Below are 19,199 nucleotides of genomic sequence, written 5' to 3'. Positions count from 1 at the left end.
CTGAAAAAGGTTTTGATTTTACGGCAAAAAAAAAAAAAAAAAAAAAAAAAGCAAATGAGTTCGTAAAGAAATCCAGTTCGAATAAAGGTGAAAAATGTTGCATTACGTATGAGAACTTAAAAACAACTTTATTGCCAAGTGAGAAGCTTTTTTCTATTACACTGGAAGAAAACGCTTCTTTGAAAAACCGAAGGTACACATATGAATAATTGCATTCATCGCCGAAATATGAAGCTTAACCCATCTGATTATGAACGGGCACAAGAAGCCAAATATACTTTTGGATAAATAATTTTGTGTTGAAAGATATTTACTAGTTACCAACTTTTTTGTTTTATAAGCCAAAGTTTAGAAGCTAATTGATCTATTATTATTCATCTTTAGTTTTATATTGTGTTTGAATACAAAAAACACTGCAAATATCCAGAGATCAGCCGCCAATTTGTTGGAAGTATGTGAAGAAGAATTGAAGAATAGCTTTGCTTAATAAAACAGATAAGATTCTTTTTTTTTTTTTTTTTTTTTAAGTCTCATTTATGAAGTATGAGAAGTCCTACACCAAAATAACAATTGCTAACGCTGGAATGATAAAAAAAACCATCACTTATTGCTCACCATATTTACTAGAGATTAAGTATTCAGTAGGGAAAAATAAGAGACTCAAATTTAAAAAAATAAAAAAACGAGTATTTTTTTAAAAAGAGTTCGTTGACCATTTGAAGAATGAAGTTAAAAAGAAAATTATGGATAAAATAAAAAGAGCTTTTTATCCATAAGGACTGCTTGTAAACGTTTTACTAAAAATAAATAACTTGCAATAAGGAAAAGTTTAAGATTAGGTGAAAGCGAGAGGATAACTCAAAAAGAACCGCCTTGGGCTGTACATTCTATTTGCAATTGAGAAATGCACTTTTTCCGCATAAGCTTTTAACTCTTTTTTCATCAAAAGTCTATCAGTAAAATCACTATCAGCAAAACAATCTTTGCATTCTCAAAGTACAGTTAATTAAAAATTTTTGCTCTTTGTTGAAGGTTTCAGATTCTCATTTTGTTGACGTCTTTCCGCGGCTTGAATAAGGAGCGAATGTCAAATAATGGTTCACAAACACTTTATCAAGTGTAACATTATTACTAAACTGTTTAAGAGACATTTCCGGAACGCATATTTTAATTGAAGATAACGTAATTTGCAAAATTATTCAATTAGTTTTAAAAATTACAATAAACCTTTTTACATGCCAATTTGTAATGCAATAGAACTAAAAAACATTATCTGAAGAATATCACCAAAAAAAAAAAATGTATAAGATAAGTTTACACTCGCCGGTAATATTTCCATAAATATTCTGGTTTTTTAGTGATTAAGAAATCTTAATAATAAAGTTCATTGAAAACAAGACATATTTAATTAACAATTTTTTATTCATCTGTTGGATCTTAACTGCGAAGTTTCAGCTTGTGGAGGAGAGTCGTCAATATTTCAAACATCCTTCACTACGACTTCAAACAAATTTATTCTTAATAGCAGTTTACTCAAAACTTGAGGGAAATATGTGTCATCGATAAACTATATACTTTTTTATGAGCTGGTATCTTCATTAATGAAAATCAATAAAACACTTATGAATAAGTTCTACAGGGGAAAAATCGTCTTATTCGATTATAAGAACTAAATTATCTCTTTTCTAAACATTTTCTCTGACTGTTCATTATGAAGAAGTGCTTATGGGTGTTTATATTAAGCATAATAACAAACCTTTTGATACCTATAGATGCTGCTGTCAAAGCTTTAAGTAAATCTTTTTTTTGTAATGTATGTATGTATGTATGTATGTATGTATGTATGTATGTATGTATGTATGTATGTATGTATGTATGTATGTATGTATGTATGTATGTATGTATGTATGTATGTATGTATGTATGTATGTATGTATGTATATATGTGAGAAAAGTTGTATACATCAATTTCTTATTTAGGAAATCAGTTATCAGACTCAATACTTCACTATGAGTCTCTTACTTATGATAAAAAGCTATTGTATCATAGTCATTCCAAAGTACGAAGATCATTAGACCCAAATGAAGAACTGCATTTAAATTTTAAAGCACATTCCAGGTATTACATACAACTGCATACAGTTGATGATTTAAAGTTGTTACAATCTAAAAATCATAAAATTTTAGGTGTTAATCAATTTAATAAAAGAACTTTTTTTCTTTGAAAGAGAACTATTGGCATGGTATCACACCATTATTTCTCTTTTAACAAAAGTAGATCATTCTATCAAACAATTAGATTTAAAATATATGATTTGATGGATGCATGTTCTAGAGTTTAGTAGTAATTTTGTGGCTGATTACGATGGGAAGATTATAACAGTTAATCTTTAAGCATGAATCTATTTAAAGTGTTTTATCGTAATTTTAAGAATTTTTTTTAGAGAGTTTAAGCTACGTCTTCGGAGAGATACATCTTCATTTACAGACAACGTTAACTTTGATTCATCATCAGACTTTCATCCTAAAAATCTTTATTCTGGATATTTGCAAGGTAGAAAATAGAATCTAGAAAAAAACATAAATAAGTGTTGTTAGTAAATTTATTTAAAGAGATATTTTCTAACTTTAGGTTATTCGAATTCTCTTGTGCATGGATTTATACATGATGATATTTTTGAAGGAAGAATCCATGATGGTAAGGGTGAAGAGTTCCACATAGAATCTGCAAAGCAATATAAAAATCTGGATGCAAATGATTTTCATTCAGTAATATATAATGTAAAAGACATAAAAATATCAACTCCATACAAGTGTGGAGGAGTTTTAGCTCGTACTCAAGAGTGGATGAACAAAGAACAAAATTATACTGCAAGGAAGCCAGGTAGAGTATTTGTTTGTTTTTCTCAGGCTCAGTGACATTTCTTGTCAAAAATTATGAAAAGAAACAAAGAATTTGAAAGAATAAGTTTTGTTGTTGTTTCTTTTTGCAAATTTTGCTGTTCATTCTTTCAAATTTATCCTTTCTGCTCTAACCTAGTCATACATTAAGTTGCTAGGAGCAGATAAGCACTTAAACCTCATTAAATTTTCTCAGGAAAACTGGCCCAAAGTAACTGCCAGGTTGAATGTTATGACATTTTTGATATAAGAGTATTAGTCCTGTAGTTACAGAAAAGATAAAGAGTCATAATCCTGTAGTTATAGAAAAGTTTCTAGAACCTAATTTAATGAATTTGGAAGAATTCACTACCTTAAATTCTTCCAAACTCATTACATTAGATTCATTCAATATATAGGTTAGGCCAAAAATGTTCACCCAAAACCACAACAGCTATTTCTTTTTTGAAACCTTTTACTTTTCCCTGATTTTCTATTCTTTGATTTGAACTTTTGAAATGTTGTGTAACTAACTAATTTAATTGATGATACAAATTTGTTGATAAACATAAGATCTGACAAAAATATTAAAAATTAATCTTGAGAAAAAAATAAAATAGAATTCTTCTTGTTACCATTTCCTCTTTTCCTGCATAAGATTTTAGCAACCAATAGTTAATAGGTTAGTGATTGGATAACTGCAGACCACAAGAGAGATGCTAGAAGCTAATGATAAACATCCTAGAAAATATTATTTGCTGCAGTACTTTTAAGTGCTTTATTATATAAGCATTACGTTTTATAAAGTATAATCTTGGTTACAGCTGCCATTTATTATTCAATTTCATTAGGTTTTAAACAGGTACATGTTTTATTTTTGTTTTAGAGGATCATGTAATGTTTGATGATCACAAAGACAATATACACCACAGACAGAAGCGAGCTAGTGTAAACCCAAAGCTAACTGAATGTCGAATGTATTTGCGAGTATGTTATTTAATTTAGTTTTCATGCTTTTAAATTTAAATTCAAGCTTTAACATTTTCAAGATGAATGTAACATGAAAACAAAGCACCATTCTCTTGCTAACAATAAATTTCACAAGAAAAAGAATCTTGGGACTTTAAACACCTATAAAAGGCTCCTGGATTTACTCTAGTTTCATAGCTTTTCATAAAGTTTGCTATAATTTTTTCAGAATTTTTTATTTTCAAAATTGTTTAAGAATAAAACTAAAAATAAAAAGGTTTTACAATATTTAATGTAGCCACCATCAGCTGTGTACAACGCCTTGATGTATAACTGATATTTCAGCCTACTGCTTGGTATTTGATAACTTTGAGGGTGCCAATGTTAGGATGCTGAAGATTACAGGGTCTGGACTCAAGGTATGCTTACACTGTGATATCAAGGGGCTTTAAATCAAGCAAAGAGGATAGCCAGACATACTTTGGCTAAAATTGGTTTAAGAATGCCAGGTTTTCACAGTCTTGCTTTGTCACAAAGAGTACCATCTTGAAGAAAACTTCTTGTGGGTCAGTTGTTGGGAATAATACAATGAGGATATGAGCCTTCAAAACTTGGTCATAACATTCAAATGCTTTTTAGTGCCCATTCTCATACCTTGTCTAAGAAAGGCAGGTGGTATCTTTTTTCTTGAAGAGATAATGGGCCAAAAAGCCATAACCTGTGCAGAATACTTAGATGTTTGGACTGATCTTATGGGATTGGGAACATGCATTCTTCTTGGTGATGAAATTGTCAGTTAAGGTGTTAGTGACTAGAACAGTAGTGAAATATTTTTTTGTATAAAAATATATATATTTTCAACATATGAAGGAGTTTTTTGGAGTGTTCTAGTCTGAGAACCTTTAGACAGTCAATAAGAAGTATAGCTCTTGTCAAAGACTGGCACCAATGTTCTTTTTGACAACCCTTCTCACTTGTTTCAGACACATTGAGGTCTTTTGTCATCCTTCTGATTGACCTGATAGGATTACTGTCAATCCTACTTTTGGTGGTACTGACTGGCATGAATGTGACAACTGAAGGCTTCCTCTCTGATCCTGGCTTAAGTTTGACATGTCATGTTCTTATAAAACACTTTTGACTCTGTAAGTTGTGTTCAGACTCCATCATTAACTGTAAAACTTTAACTAATTTCCATTGTCAGAAGTAGTATCAAGTCAGACAATAAAATTATTTTTCTCTAATTTTTAACAAGCTTTTCATTGTAAACAAAAAAATATTTAAAAAAAAATTTTTTTATGCTGTTAAAAAATTTGATCTGGTCATTTTGATGAAAACATTAGAAACACAAAATAATATAGCACATTTGGGTTTTTATTTTGACTTTTCTAAACAAAATTGATGCAATTTTTAATGAAATTTTTATTTAGAGGTATAGTTTAGTCTAAAATAACTTTGAGTGTTACAATTATTATGAAAACAAGTAGCAGCCTACAAAAAACTTCGTAAGGTAATTACGGAGGCCTCACTATTTTGAAAGTTAAAATATTGATTCTGTTTTATGAAAAAATTTGAAACTTCTATATAAATTGCTGGTTTTGTGGTTTAATATTAACTTTCAAACCTTATACAGTTAATTTAATACCAGATCTCCCTTGAACGCTGTTGTAAACATTGCTAAATTTTACCCACAAAAAACTTATTTTCAACCGCTACTCAAACTGTATAGTTTTTCCCATTAGAACATGTCGAGTATCCATTCAGAACAACAATTTAATCCTCATCATTTGAGCAGTTGTTAGAAAATCTCTCTAAAATTCAAAAGAACTATAGCAATTTTATGTACCAGTTTGAAATGAAGGAATGTTTATTATTGTTAACCATATGTTAAAATATCACAATTGGGTTTTTAAAACCTGTGTAAAATTTGTAAAGAACAAAACCTAATTGAACATTATTTAAAGAATCATAAAATTTTTGCATTTAACAAATGATGCTGTTGTAAGCAAAATTAAAACATACCCAAAACATACCCTCTAAATAGTTCATCCCCTCAGGGGGTAAACTCTTTAGATTTCAATGCGTCCTCACTATTTGTTTATTTACCTTTAGCTTTGTTTAAAATTTAGAAAAATTGTTTTAGGTTTTAGTTTTAGAAATGTTTTAGGAAATATATCTAATAAATCGTTGTTGACAGTGAACACCACAAAAAGGTTAGCCAAAATGCTTAGATCTACACTTACTATAATTATTTTTTGGTTCTCCTTTTGCTCACTTTGACAAAAATAATTGTTGATAAAAAAAAAAAAGAAGAAGAGCCTATTGCAACATCAACTACAAACAAAAAACATTGCCCTTAGTAAAACTAATCAAAAGTAACTTGGTTTAAGTAAAATTAAAAAAACAATTTTTAATATTATTAAAATTATTTATTGTAACATGATGATGATACTTATTGTATGGATGGCCTTATTCAATATATATATACTTAATAGACATGTTTTGAATAGTTTCACTTTTTTAATGTGTTTATTAACAATAAGATAAAAAAAATTTAAAAAATTTTAAAAAAATTTACAAGAAATAGGGAAGACAGGGATAATCAAAAAATTTTAAGAAACTTAAATACGACTATATATTAATATATTTCATAGAGAATAAGAAAAGCTTATAAAAAATGAAATATACAAACACACATACATAAAAAGAAAGAACATTTATTATACTATTCATACATAATCTAGACTTAATATAGTTGCTGTAAAGATCCTCCAGCCTAGGTAACAGCATTTAAACCAGAACCTTGTTTATAAAAACACATAAAAAGTTAAAATAAAACTCTATTAAAATATTTTTAAAAAATGTAAAATCCATTATTAGTAGTGAACCAAAGAAAATGCAGAACAAAGAGTCTTGCAGGAGTGCATAAATGTTTTACAAAATTGAAAACTGAAAATAAAATTTTTTTCAGCACTATTGTTTTAAATAATTATAGTACACAAATTTAAAATTTGTGTACAATAATTACGCTTCAAACAAACAAGTTAAAAAGCATCTTGGTAACATGAGGACGCAGACTGTAAATATGGGGCAATACACATAATTTAAATGGTCACAAAACGTTGATTCTGGGTACAAACTGCTACTACAAGGTGCTGCAAAAGTTTCTACACACTTGTGTCTTGAAATAAAAACTCTGAAAATTTTCATCACTAAGCAGTCAAAAATTCTCAGACAAAAACTTTCACACCAGTTTTGGATATATTGAGCAGGTATGTTCTCCCATTCATTTTTAATCCTGGGAATTAGCTGGTCTTTTGTTTGAACTCCAGGTTCTTTATATATCTTATCCTTTAAATAAGACCTGGAATTTTCCAGAGGATTTTGGTCTGGAGAGTTTCCTGGCCAATTTCTCCAAACATTTGTGAGGTTCCTATTATTCTATTCCATAGCAGTTTTTGATGTATGGGACTTTGCACCGTCTTGCATCGAAATTGCATTTTTAGTTACAGGGAATAAAATTTTTATTACTCATGGCTTCTTTATAAACTTGTAAAATTAAATATAATAATCACTGTTTACAGAGACGCTTTCATTAATGAAATGAAGCTGAATTTTTTATTGTGTAAAAGTTTTTGTGCCACCCTTTAATACTAATACAACTACTAATATTATAACTACTAATACTACAACAACAACAACAACAACAACAACTAATATTACTACTGGTGCTGCCGCTACTACTACTGCTACTATTACTACTACTAATACTGCTACTATTACTATTACTACTGCTACTACTACTACTACTACTACTACTACTACTACTACTACTACTACTACTACTACTACTACTACTACTACTACTACTACTACTACTACTACTACTACTTTTACTACTACTACTACTACTACTACTACTACTACTACTACTACTACTACTACTACTACTACTACAACTACAAATGTTATTACATGCGTTGGATTTTTCTAGGCTGATTGGACTTTCCGAGATCATGCTGGTTCTGATGAGCGTGCAATGTATATTATGACACAACACCTGGTGTCTGTCAGCCATATTTACTCAAAGACAGACTTTAATAAAGATGGGAACTCTGAAGGTAAAGTGACTTACAAATGAGTTGTTCAATTATAATATTTTGTATGGTATTGGGAGATTGATTTGCTTGCTTTTTCAAGATTTTAGATCAAGGAGATAAATTATACAGCAATATCCATACGTTATTGTAAACAGTTTGTTAGAATTAAATTTACACAAAATGAAATGAACTATGTACTCTACTGATCATAAAAAAAAAAATGTCAAAGTTAATTGTATATCGATTGGAGTTGATATTAGGACAAACTTTGATTTTCAGGATACACACTTAAAATTCAGAAGATAGCTGTTATGTCGAAGGATGGGTGTACTTCAAGTTCTACAGAGACTAGATGCAAGTTTGCAGATCCAAACATTGGTGTTGAGAAGTTTTTAGATCTTGCTTCTTTAGATAACCACGATGAATTTTGTCTATCGTATGTGTTTTCTCATCGAGAGTTCTCAGATGGTGTCTTGGGTCTGGCTTGGATTGGGGACAGTGAGTGTTTCTCTAAATTGTTTTTTTTTTTATAACTAAAGGTATTATTGAATCATTTGTTTTTGTAAAAAAAGTATTTTTATGAAAATGAATATTTTAATGGAGATGTTTTTACAAATACTAATTTCTGATTTATTTACATAGCAGTTTTTTATTGATTTGATTATAGTTTATAGAAAAAGTCAGAATGTTCTTAAAATATCATAAACAATAATCATGTAAGCAAAAAAGTAGCTAGGTATAAATCTGGTGAAATGGTTTTTTTGATGGGTAAAAACTTCAATTTTATAAGTTGTTTTGCTAATATTGACATGGTTAGTTTCTTAGCTGTTTCCATTTTTAAGTTGTTGTAACTTTTTAGCGGGTGGAGCTGGTGGAATTTGTGACAAGTATCAAATGATTAATTCAGTGATGAAGAGTCTAAATTCTGGCATTCTAACAAATCTAAATTATGGGAAAACTGTTGCTCTAAAAGTGACTGACATTACATTAGCTCATGAGATTGGGCACAATTTCGGTTCACAGGTTTGTTTGTCGTTTCATTTTGTTTATGGTAGAGAATAATAAAACTTTTATTTGCGTATTCTTTTTAGCAATCTGTAACTTTTATGGTGTAGCAATTATGTGTACAGGTTTTTATATTGACTTTCTTTCTATTGTGCTATATACTAGCATGATCCAGCAACAGCTGGAGAATGTTCACCAGGTGGGAGTGGTGGAAATTTCATAATGTTTCCCAGAGCAACATCAGGATCAGAGCCAAACAACATTGACTTTTCAACATGCAGTCGAAATTACATATGGCCTGTCTTGAATGCAAAGTCTGCAAAGTGCTTTAAGGGTATGTAATAATTGAGGGTGTCAAATTGACTTTCTTTTGCACTAAATGTTTTGTTTACTTAGTGCTGTTCACTTGGTGTTGATTTTTTTCAGCTTTTTGTTCTGAAACATTGCAATGCAGTTCATTTGATTACTACTTTTGTAGAACAAGGTGCTCCTATCTGTGGAAATCGTGTTGTTGAAGCAGGAGAAGAGTGCGATTGCGGTTATTTAGGCGACGATTCTTGCAAAAATGATACATGTTGCACACCATCTGATGGCAAAACAGGCTGCAAATTTTCTGATAGGGCAAATGCTGTGAAGGGAATAAAGTGCAGGTATCTCCATTTAATTTGCTGGTTAACCTTTGTATAACAAGTTTTTCTGTTTGCTTGTTATCCTTTTTGTTCTTACTTGAGTAGGTTTGTCATATTTTCAATTTAGGCGATATGATTATCAAAGAGAGCTTGTTTTTTTTTTTAAGATGAAATAAGTTTTTATCCCCCAATAAAATGTATGAAATCCAAAAATTTTTGAGGTGATCTATAGTGCACTAAAGAAAGATTTTTTAATGAAAATCTTCTCATCCTCTTGTTCACAAGAAAGTTAAAAATTCAACAATCATTTGTTTTTCCTTAAATGTCATATTACAGCATATGCATGCATGCAATAATAACATATAACATGCAATAATAACATATAAGATGTAATAATAGCATATAGCATGTGTATAGATATATTCAAGGTACTACAAAGTTCCTTTTAAATAAACTCCATCTGAAGTTGAAGATGTTTGCTCATATTTTTCTTAGATAACTTGATTTTTTTACAGCCCTTCTCTTGGTTTTTGCTGCAATCCAGACACTTGCTCACCATTTCCAACATCAACAAAAAGACCATGTCTGTCAAAAACTGACTGTGCACAAGCCTCATTTTGCCTGTATCTTTTCAAACTTCACTTTGTTTTCTGTTAGTGTTGTAGTATTTGGAAAGCATTTTCACTTACAGGATAGAACTATAAAAAATGCTGACAGTGTTGATGACACCAATGGAAATATGCAATATCTTTTTTTGTCCTGTTAATAAGAAGTAGTGTTCCTTAATAAGACTTAGTGAAACAAACTACACATGCCCCACTCCTCAGCCTGTTAATGATAAGGAATTATGCAATAACAACACTCGTGTTTGCATCAACGGTGTAAGTTTTAGGATTGCTTTTTTTTGTTTGTTTGTTGTTTTTTTATTTGGTTTGTTTTTTAAAATCGGTTTATTTGAATTAATATACACAAACGGGGACATGCATGACAACTTGCCGTTTGCATTTACCCATAATAGCTTTTTAGTCAATCGGACGTTTATTGTTTGTTGTTTAAGGAATGCACTGGCTCATTATGTCTGATAGAAAATAATAAAACAAACGAGTGTCAATGTACAAATGAGGAAGAGCTCTGTGATGTCTGCTGTCAATATAAGAATGATAGTTCTACATGCAAGTCATTGAAAGAAACCTCTGGCAGAAAACTGCTTGCTCCTGGTACAAAGATTTTTAAAAACAAGTTTGCTATACAACGCATTGAATTTTGTCCATAATGTTGATATGTTTTAGAACACAGGTTTATATTTCAGGCTCCCCCTGTAACAAGTACTCTGGGTATTGTGATATTCTGAATAAATGTCGAAAAGTTGATGCTGAGGGCCCTCTATCGAGATTAAAAAAGTGGCTGTTTAGTTCACAAACGTTTGACACTATACTTGATTGGATGAAAACATACTGGTGGGCCTGTGTGCTGATTGGGTTAGGTTTGGTGTTGTTTATGGCAGGTAATAACAAGCATTTAAAAATGCCTTTTTGCTAAAAAAAAGAAAATTTAACTTTAAACGATCTGAGCATTCGTAATACTCAAAGCATATTTGTAACTGCATTCTTTTTTGTTAAACCTTTTTTTTTTTTTTTTTTTTTTTTTTTAGGTTTTATAGCATGCTGCAGCGTCCACACACCTAGTAGCAATCCTAATAAACCGCCTGCTCGTCAAATGACTCTACCCAGAAGCTTGTCGAGGCGCCGTAACCCACCTTCTGCCCCTCCTGCCGAGAGTAGTCAACCAAGGCATCGCGGACCTCCAAACAACGCTGAAGACTCTTTACCTGGTTACAATACAGCTGTGCGTGATAAAAATAGACCTCCTCGCTACAATGAATCAGTTGAAATGATGTGACTTTAAAGATAACACATCATAGATTAAACGGGAGTTGTCGAGATAAGAGGTTTAAACTAACAAGCATATTCACATTCCTCAACTTTCCAGATATTTTCAACAACACTGTGCGTTATTTTTTTTAACGTTTTATAATTATCCAACTTTATACATTTGCAAAGCATACATTGACAAGCCCTAAAGCGCTTTAACATTTTTTAACCAGTTGCTATAATTTTTAGGAGCGTCTTTTTTATTTCATGCGTAATAATTCTTTTCATCTCTTTTCCAGTCATTTTTTGTTGTATTCATTTTTTGTTATGTTTTTTTTAAACAAGGTTTATCTATGTTATCGTGTCCAGATTATTTATTATGTTTCATTAAAGTGAGCTTAGTCTGTTTAAGTTTTGTAAATGGCAGATGATGTGCGTTCTCTAGGAAATTTAAAGAATAACGACTTTTAGTAGCAAACTTGTTATCAATATTTTATTCGCCATTTTATTTTGTTTGCGATCCTGTTGTAAATTTATGTAAATCTTAAATGTTTGATATTTTTCATTTGGTGCTAAAATATTCTAGGGGAAAAAGTTAATTGTTTTTTTTTTCTCTTAATTATTCTTTGTTTTTTATTGTAAAACATTTTGCAATCAAAGCGAAGAGTAATTTTAAAGCCTTACAAAGTGTTTACTTAATTATCCTGGGAGATTAAAAACCTGAGAGACGGTTGAAATTCCAATTTCGTAATTTTTCTTTAGAAATAGTTTTTGGTGACTTTTATAACAATTAAATCAAAACCATTCTTCCTAAAGATGATATCTGGTATCCTGAGGATAGTATCTGCGAAGCTAGTTGCTCAATTTTCAATGGGAAATTCGTTTAGAAACAAAATTCATATTTAAGGTACTTACTGTCATTTGCTTCATTACAAATGGACAAATCTTTATGATCATATAGTTTGATTTCGAATTTTTTACAATTTGGTTACTTTTCGGTTGATGTTGCAATCTTAACTATAGCATAAAGTATTAGTAATCTAAGTTGATATATTGTTTATTATTTAGGCATAGTGTAACGGTTAAGGTTATTCAGTTGCTTCTAAAAAATTTTTTATTTTTACGTCATCCTCATAAGAATGTAACATGTGTTACGGTTGTATACTTGAGTGTCCAGAATATCAACTTAAAAAAAATTAGGCTCAGAAATTAACCCTGAGGTTTGTGGGATGATTTGAAGTGATAGATGTAAACTTCGGCTTTGACGTTTTCATTTTTAAGTATGCATAGCTGTATTAAAACTAAAAACTTTTTTAAAAAAAAACAAAGTTAAAGTCGTATGCTCTACTTTAACTCTCCACAATGGACACCCACCCCAAAAAATTAGTAAAGCATGGATAACTCACTGCTCCCTTCCACTCTCCTCCCTTTAGTGTCTGTGTGAAATGCGAAAAATTTTTCTATTTTGAAATTAACCTTTGCATTTTTAACAACCTTATAACAGAATAACTTTAAGATTTATTCAACTTTTCTTCGGTCATTTAATTTGGAAAAACATTTCGGTTTTTCCGTGAAACAAAAAGTACATTTTTGAAAGTGATCTTCTCTTGTAGCAGTAACAAAGTCTTGGGTTAACTTTATGTTCCGTTCCGCTCCATCGTTGACCACTATAAAGTTTCTAAGCATTTTGAAGAAATCTTGGAATTAAGTGTTATTAGACAGATCTTTATCACCCAACTTTCAATGTCTTTCTTGCCAACATAGTTATCTTCTCATTAACTAGTTTGGCTAGTTCTGTACTTTCAGAAGTAAAGGAATATTTTACTCAATACTCGGTTCAAGATACTTTTCTTCGTTTCAATAGATAAATCATCATCTCCCTCCAAGACAAATAACAGATACCAATAAAAGTGCTAGCTTCCTCCATTTTAAGTTTTCTTGTTTAGTCATTATGTTATGGACATAGACGCTGGAACACAGGGTGCAGGTTGGGCAACTGCCCACCCAACATTTCTGCACCGGGGGCAGGGGTATCTTCTGCCCCCCCATCCCTCAGATGATGGTTCAGATGATGTTGTTTTGAACTTGGTCATCTTATGTCCAACTCGATGGTGCATTAGGGCAAAAGCCATTAGTAGAATTATGACAACTTATGGAGAAGTTTATGAAACATTGTCTCAGCTAGCAGGCGACAGGTCAGTACGTGTTAATGCAAGGGCTAAAATCTCAGGCTTAGCCAAACAAGTTTCTAAGGCACAAACCTTTTATGGAGTCCTATTATGCGATGCTCTGTTTTCCAAATTTGAATTGGTAGCCAAAGCTTTACAGAGCCCATCACTGAGTGCATCAGTCGCTGAAAAATGTGTTCAACTCCTTCTGGCTCAACTTCAAGACTTGCGTAGTGATGAATTTGCTTCAGAATTACACAGGAAGGCCATCGAGAAAGCTACTACACTGAATCTCAAGCTGCCTAAGGCACAGCGTAGTTCCACAGTTAATGCTCCTGCTCGTTTCTTGCATGGAGCTCAAAGCCGTAATGTAGAACAATTAACTACAGATATTATCTGAAAGTTCACTTCAAAGTCATTGATCACTCAGTTGCAGAACTGCAGCGCCGTTTTAACCAAGAAGGATTGCATAAAATTGCAAGCACAGAAGCTATTTTAATAGGTTCATGCACATCTACAAGTAATGCAGCCACACTAGCCAGCATGCCACTGCAAAGTTTGCCAAATAATGACGTTGTTCCTATGTTGCAGTTACAGCAACATAGGAACAACGTCAGGTAACTTTTAATGATCAGCAATGCACCATAACTACGTTAGTAAAGTCCCTTTACAGTGCATATTTCGGAATTAGGCTTGGGAATCAAGACAAAAGCTTTGTCTCACATATATGCTGCAAAACCTGTGTCGTTGTAACAATTGACGAGCATTTAAATGCTTTTCTAAAGTTGGTTTGTTAATATTATAGGTCTCGGCTGCTTCCAGTATTGAATTTTATTTCTTTGACAGCACAAGTTTGTCAGTAGTTTCCATACCATCTGAAATATTTTAGAAGAATTCTTTAAAAATATTTATATTTTAAACTTGAGCTGTCCAAGAAACTAATGAGTTGATACTGTATCAGAGTCCTGTTCTTATATAATGAGGTCGTTAAGCCAACTTCGCTTAGACCTTAAACATAATAATATTTAAGTGAGTAAACCACTTTTTAAACTGATTTGGATTCATTTGATTTATAATTACCTAAGATCATCTGCTTCTTTCGGTTAGTTCTTCCCAGTTGATCCACTTGCAACTGGGTGATCTTCCCAGCCCATTGTTCTTTCTACCTGGACCTGCTCTAACATCTATTCTGTTAAATGTTATTTGTTTATCCAGGTTTATTTTCTGTTGAATGTTATTTCTTTATAACAGGTTCTTGAATGTTTTTGCAATTTAGATTTGAATTTACATGCAAATACTGAGTTTTCTTGGTGTTTATCATTTCAAGTTTGTCAATACTTTCATAGTTTAGACCTTCCGTCAATTAACTCAAGTAAAATAGTCTTAAGTAAATTATGATAACTAATTCCTAACTCATGAATTATAGAGTCAAAATATGATCTTTTCGTGATGAATGTCAACAGTAAACTATTGTTCGTTATTATGTACAGAAGTTGTAACTTCAAACGTTTAATTCAGGCAGCAGCCCGTCTAGTTATGCAATTTTTAGCTTTTTAAGTTTTGCTAATTATACTGGTCTGCGTCAAAAATGTTCCTAGGGTTTTCTTAGGTGATTCTCAATGAAAATTGCCTTCTAAATCCGAATCTAGGATTCAAATTTGTCAATCAGGTCTAGTTTTTAAGACACAGACTTAGGGCTGTATACCGCATATAACAGCTGAGTGTCCATTTTATTGCAATACCCAGGTGACAGTTGTTTATTAACATATCTATAAACAGCATCTAAAGTATATTTATAAAGTTTTATTAATCATTGTCAATTTTTTTACAGGCTAATATATAAGATAAATAAAATTTATTTCATAAAAATGAAGAGAAAATGTAAAACCAGTCCCGAGAGATTCTGCTATGTGTGTGGGAAGGTAATTTTTAGTGATCAGCAATGCACCATAACTACGTTAGTAAAGTCCCTTTACAGTGCATATTTCGGAATTAGGCTTGGGAATCAAGACAAAAGCTTTGTCTCACATATATGCTGCAAAACCTGTGTCATAGCCTTAACGCGTTGGAATGAGGGCACAGCAAACTGTATGTCATTTGGTGTACCGATGGTATGGAGAGAAGGGAAGGACCATATTATAGACTGCTATTTTTGTGTGACCAATCTTTAAGGTAAGATAATTTCTTAAAAAAAAAATATTTAACTAATCCAAACATATTAATTTTTTTATAGTCTAATGAAGTTTGAATCGTTTACAAAAATTGTGTTGAAATTCAACAAAAAAATTCTTTAAATTTTATAGAAATGTGGATAAAAATCTGAAAATAAATGTGTGAGTTTTTTCAGGTGTCAATAAGAAAAACAAACACATGGTGGTCTATCCTGATATTCCTTCTGCCATTAAGCCAGTACCACATGGTCCAGGAGTTCCAGTTCCTTCTCCACCTGAGAAAGGCGAACTAGAAGAAGGTATGGAACGTGTAAAAGTGGAAGACACTGACATATCTGTGACATATGAACCAATGTCTAACATGACTTTGCCAAGACCACTCACTCAAAGTCAATTAAATGACTTGACCAGAGATCTTGGTCTTTCTAAAGAGAATGCACAACTTCTTGGTTCCCGTCTTCAAAGAAACTACCTTGAATTGGTATAGAACTTCTTGGTTCTCGTCTCCAAAGAAACTATCTTGAATTGGTATAGAAACAGAGAAGAAAAGTTTCAAAGGTTCTTTGAAGTTGATTTTTCTAGCTCGTTGGCATATTGCAATGATGTAAAAGGCTTAATAGAGGCACTTGGCGTTCCTTACAACCAAGAAAACGGAGGCTCTTTATTGATTCCTTTAGCAGAAGCCTAAAGGCAGTACTCCTAGACATTGGCAATAATATGGCATCTGTACCTATTGGACATTCAGTTCAGTTGACAGAAAGCTACAAGAACATGAAAATATTGATTGATTTAATCAAATACTCCAACCGCAATTGGCTAACATGTGGTGACCTTAACGTAAAATACTTATTAGTTTTCTTATCAACATAAAGCTTTCCTTTGAAAATACTTTAACACCTGTGAGTAATTTTTTAGAAAGAAATTGAAATATATTTCAACTTACTAAGATTTGATTTTCTATTAATAAATCTTTTCTTTTCATGCTGTGTGCTTTCTACTTTGGATGCAAGGGGGGTACACAAATACCCTTACTTCTTATGCCTATGACAGTTGTTTCAATAACCTGACCTAATTGAGCAAAATGAATGTGATATTCGGGTTTAGGAGGCCAATTTCATTAGGAATTACCTAAGAAACCCCCAGGAACAGAAATTTTTTTTTTAAACGCAGCCCTGTGTTATCATTATCTATTTTAGCATGACTTTTTTTAAAAAGTTGTATAAATTAAACCCATGTTATTTTAGCTTTGAATAAGCTTTTTCACAACGTTTTTATAGCTCGGATCTTTGTGATTCCATAAATAGCCTTCCTTTTAATTTCGCTCCTTTCTCATCCAACAGTTTCTGATTACAATGTCATCTTAACTTGCAGTCTGATAATTAAACTTTCCTATCTATAGTTCCCTCCTCGGCGACCGCTAAACTTTATGGTAATATTCATCATTTGCCCTGCTATCCCATACAACAAGAAAACATGAGCATTTTGTGTGTCCACCCTGTGGGCAAACAAAAAATTAAGCACCTTGATAGTTTGTCGAGTAACTTTTTAAACATTTTTGTTGTCTTCTTTCTTTTGCAAAGCGTGTGCCTAAGGTAATGACAGAATTGGTTTAAATTATGAAGTAAAACTGATCTGAGGCTGTGGTATTGGTAGGTTAGAGTTGTGAGGAACCGGCGCTATAGAAGACAAAATGTTCGGATACTGAAGAGGGTGTCTTCTTCTAACCTTCATGTACTTTACAATATCAATCACGCAAAAGTAGCAATCATTAAAGTGGTTTCTTGGTTCTCTTCATATTATGGGAATAAAAGTTTAGAGTTCTTTTTGTGTCTCTTAATAATCCTTCTAGACTAGATCAACAGCTTCCCCTTAATATGTAAGGGGCTCAAGGCTTATCTTGGTCACCAAAGGGTATTCTAAAGTACATTCTATATGCTATGCAGAGTTTTGAGACTGATATTATAACTATAAACAAAGCAGATTTCATCTGCCAAACTTTTATGTTGTTTTTCTGCCACAATCTACAAAGTTTAAGTATAAATTTCTAAAAACCAATTTGAAAGTGAAAATTTGTAGAGATTTACATATAGAATTGCTATTTCCAATACTGAAGCCTAAAACCAGAACTAATAACAAGTTTAGTAAAAAGTAGTAAAGAAATCATGATAAAAAATTTTTTTTTGCTGCTTTGTGAAATAAGTCTCAGGAAATGGGGTAAAAGTTTGAGAACCTTTGAAAATTAACTAATAAACAATGAATTCTTGGCTTCTGGTGATATCAATTAAAAATGATTCAATTTATTGGTTCGTTACCCATAAAATTACGTCATAGAAATTTTATACTTTTTACAAAAGCATAAAAACTCTAACAACAAAAGTAGAAAAGAATATTGTACAACCCTAGCATTATGCAGAACAAGTTAACAAGATGTTTTGCCAATTTGTTACATGCATTATAAAAGCCAAATATGCAATAAAGAAACTTAAAAAAAGAAAAAATTAAATTTTGTAAATATTTTGTTTTTACAGGACTGCAATTAATTTTAAAGTTTGAATGTAAACTACTGTGGTGTGACCTAACAAAGTCCAATGCTTTAAGAAAGCCCTAATTTAAAAAATAACAAATTTCGTATATATGAAATAAACTTTTAAAGAAAAAAATTTAATTATTTTAACTAACTAAATATCTAATTAAAATAGTCATTTTCCCCAAGTGTTTATCTTACATATAGGAAATTTTATTATTTCTTAAATTAGGGCTTTCTTAAAGCATAGGACTTTGTTAGGTCACACCACGGTATATTGAAAGTGAATTGTTTCGTTTTCTTATAATTGTAACGCAAAAAACTTAGGGAGCAAAAACCCAACCCGATTACCCGCGTGTACCCGTAGACGCGAAATTTTAACTTTAGTTACCCGATATCCAAGCCTTCGGGTCTGGTATTACCCGTTTTAAACTACCCGAGCCCCGCCCTACCCTAACCTAACTAAAATAAGGTAGGTTAGGGTAGGGCGGGGCAAGTTAAGCATAGGGGCAAGCTAGGCAACTAAATTATCTAACAACTACGCACCAAATGACAAAACATCTAATGGACGAAAGATAGGTATATATAATGGTAATACAATGCGCATCAAATTATTGTTGGAACACCGTCAAGTGAGATGCACAGGCACTTTTTCGATTTTGGACCAAAAAAGTAAAAAAAATTTTTTGCTATTTTTCTTTTAGATTCTTAAAAAACATTTGTCTGGCATCACTTAAGTGTTGATATTTTACCCATTTATTTAACTTTCAATTATACTTAGAATTATACAGATAGCTTCGTTGTCATTACAGAAATTACAGTTGTCACTACACCTACCTTTTATTTGACATTTTTCACAAGAATTGCAACCAGTATAGCTCT

The 19,199-nt window shown here is 31.6% G+C and overlaps 1 protein-coding gene and 1 long non-coding RNA gene across 2 annotated transcripts; both read left to right on the top strand.

Moving 5' to 3' along the window:
• Nucleotides 1-1,296: 1,296 nt before the first annotated feature.
• On the top strand, nucleotides 1,297-12,048 carry LOC145200046 (disintegrin and metalloproteinase domain-containing protein 10-like). Its single transcript, XM_090093070.1, has 15 exons — nucleotides 1,297-1,793; nucleotides 1,981-2,119; nucleotides 2,445-2,554; nucleotides 2,633-2,884; nucleotides 3,767-3,867; nucleotides 7,844-7,970; nucleotides 8,229-8,447; nucleotides 8,809-8,972; nucleotides 9,120-9,288; nucleotides 9,433-9,604; nucleotides 10,099-10,206; nucleotides 10,380-10,464; nucleotides 10,641-10,800; nucleotides 10,893-11,087; nucleotides 11,235-12,048. The coding sequence occupies exons 1-15, from the start codon at nucleotides 1,712-1,714 to the stop codon at nucleotides 11,480-11,482; spliced, it is 2,331 nt and encodes a 776-aa protein (XP_089949196.1). The 5' UTR covers nucleotides 1,297-1,711; the 3' UTR covers nucleotides 11,483-12,048.
• A 3,409-nt stretch (nucleotides 12,049-15,457) lies between these two features.
• Nucleotides 15,458-16,554, top strand: LOC145191246 (uncharacterized). Its single transcript, XR_016454599.1, has 2 exons — nucleotides 15,458-15,794; nucleotides 15,970-16,554. It is a non-coding gene; the product is annotated as an uncharacterized LOC145191246 (long non-coding RNA).
• Nucleotides 16,555-19,199: the final 2,645 nt, after the last annotated feature.

This window comes from Hydra viridissima, unplaced genomic scaffold (assembly GCF_058129835.1).
Source record: "Hydra viridissima isolate aposymbiotic clone 2 unplaced genomic scaffold, HvirCarnegie_v1 scaffold_7, whole genome shotgun sequence".
Classification (NCBI taxonomy): domain Eukaryota; kingdom Metazoa; phylum Cnidaria; class Hydrozoa; order Anthoathecata; family Hydridae; genus Hydra; species Hydra viridissima.
This window is presented reverse-complemented; position numbering and strand designations above follow the sequence as displayed.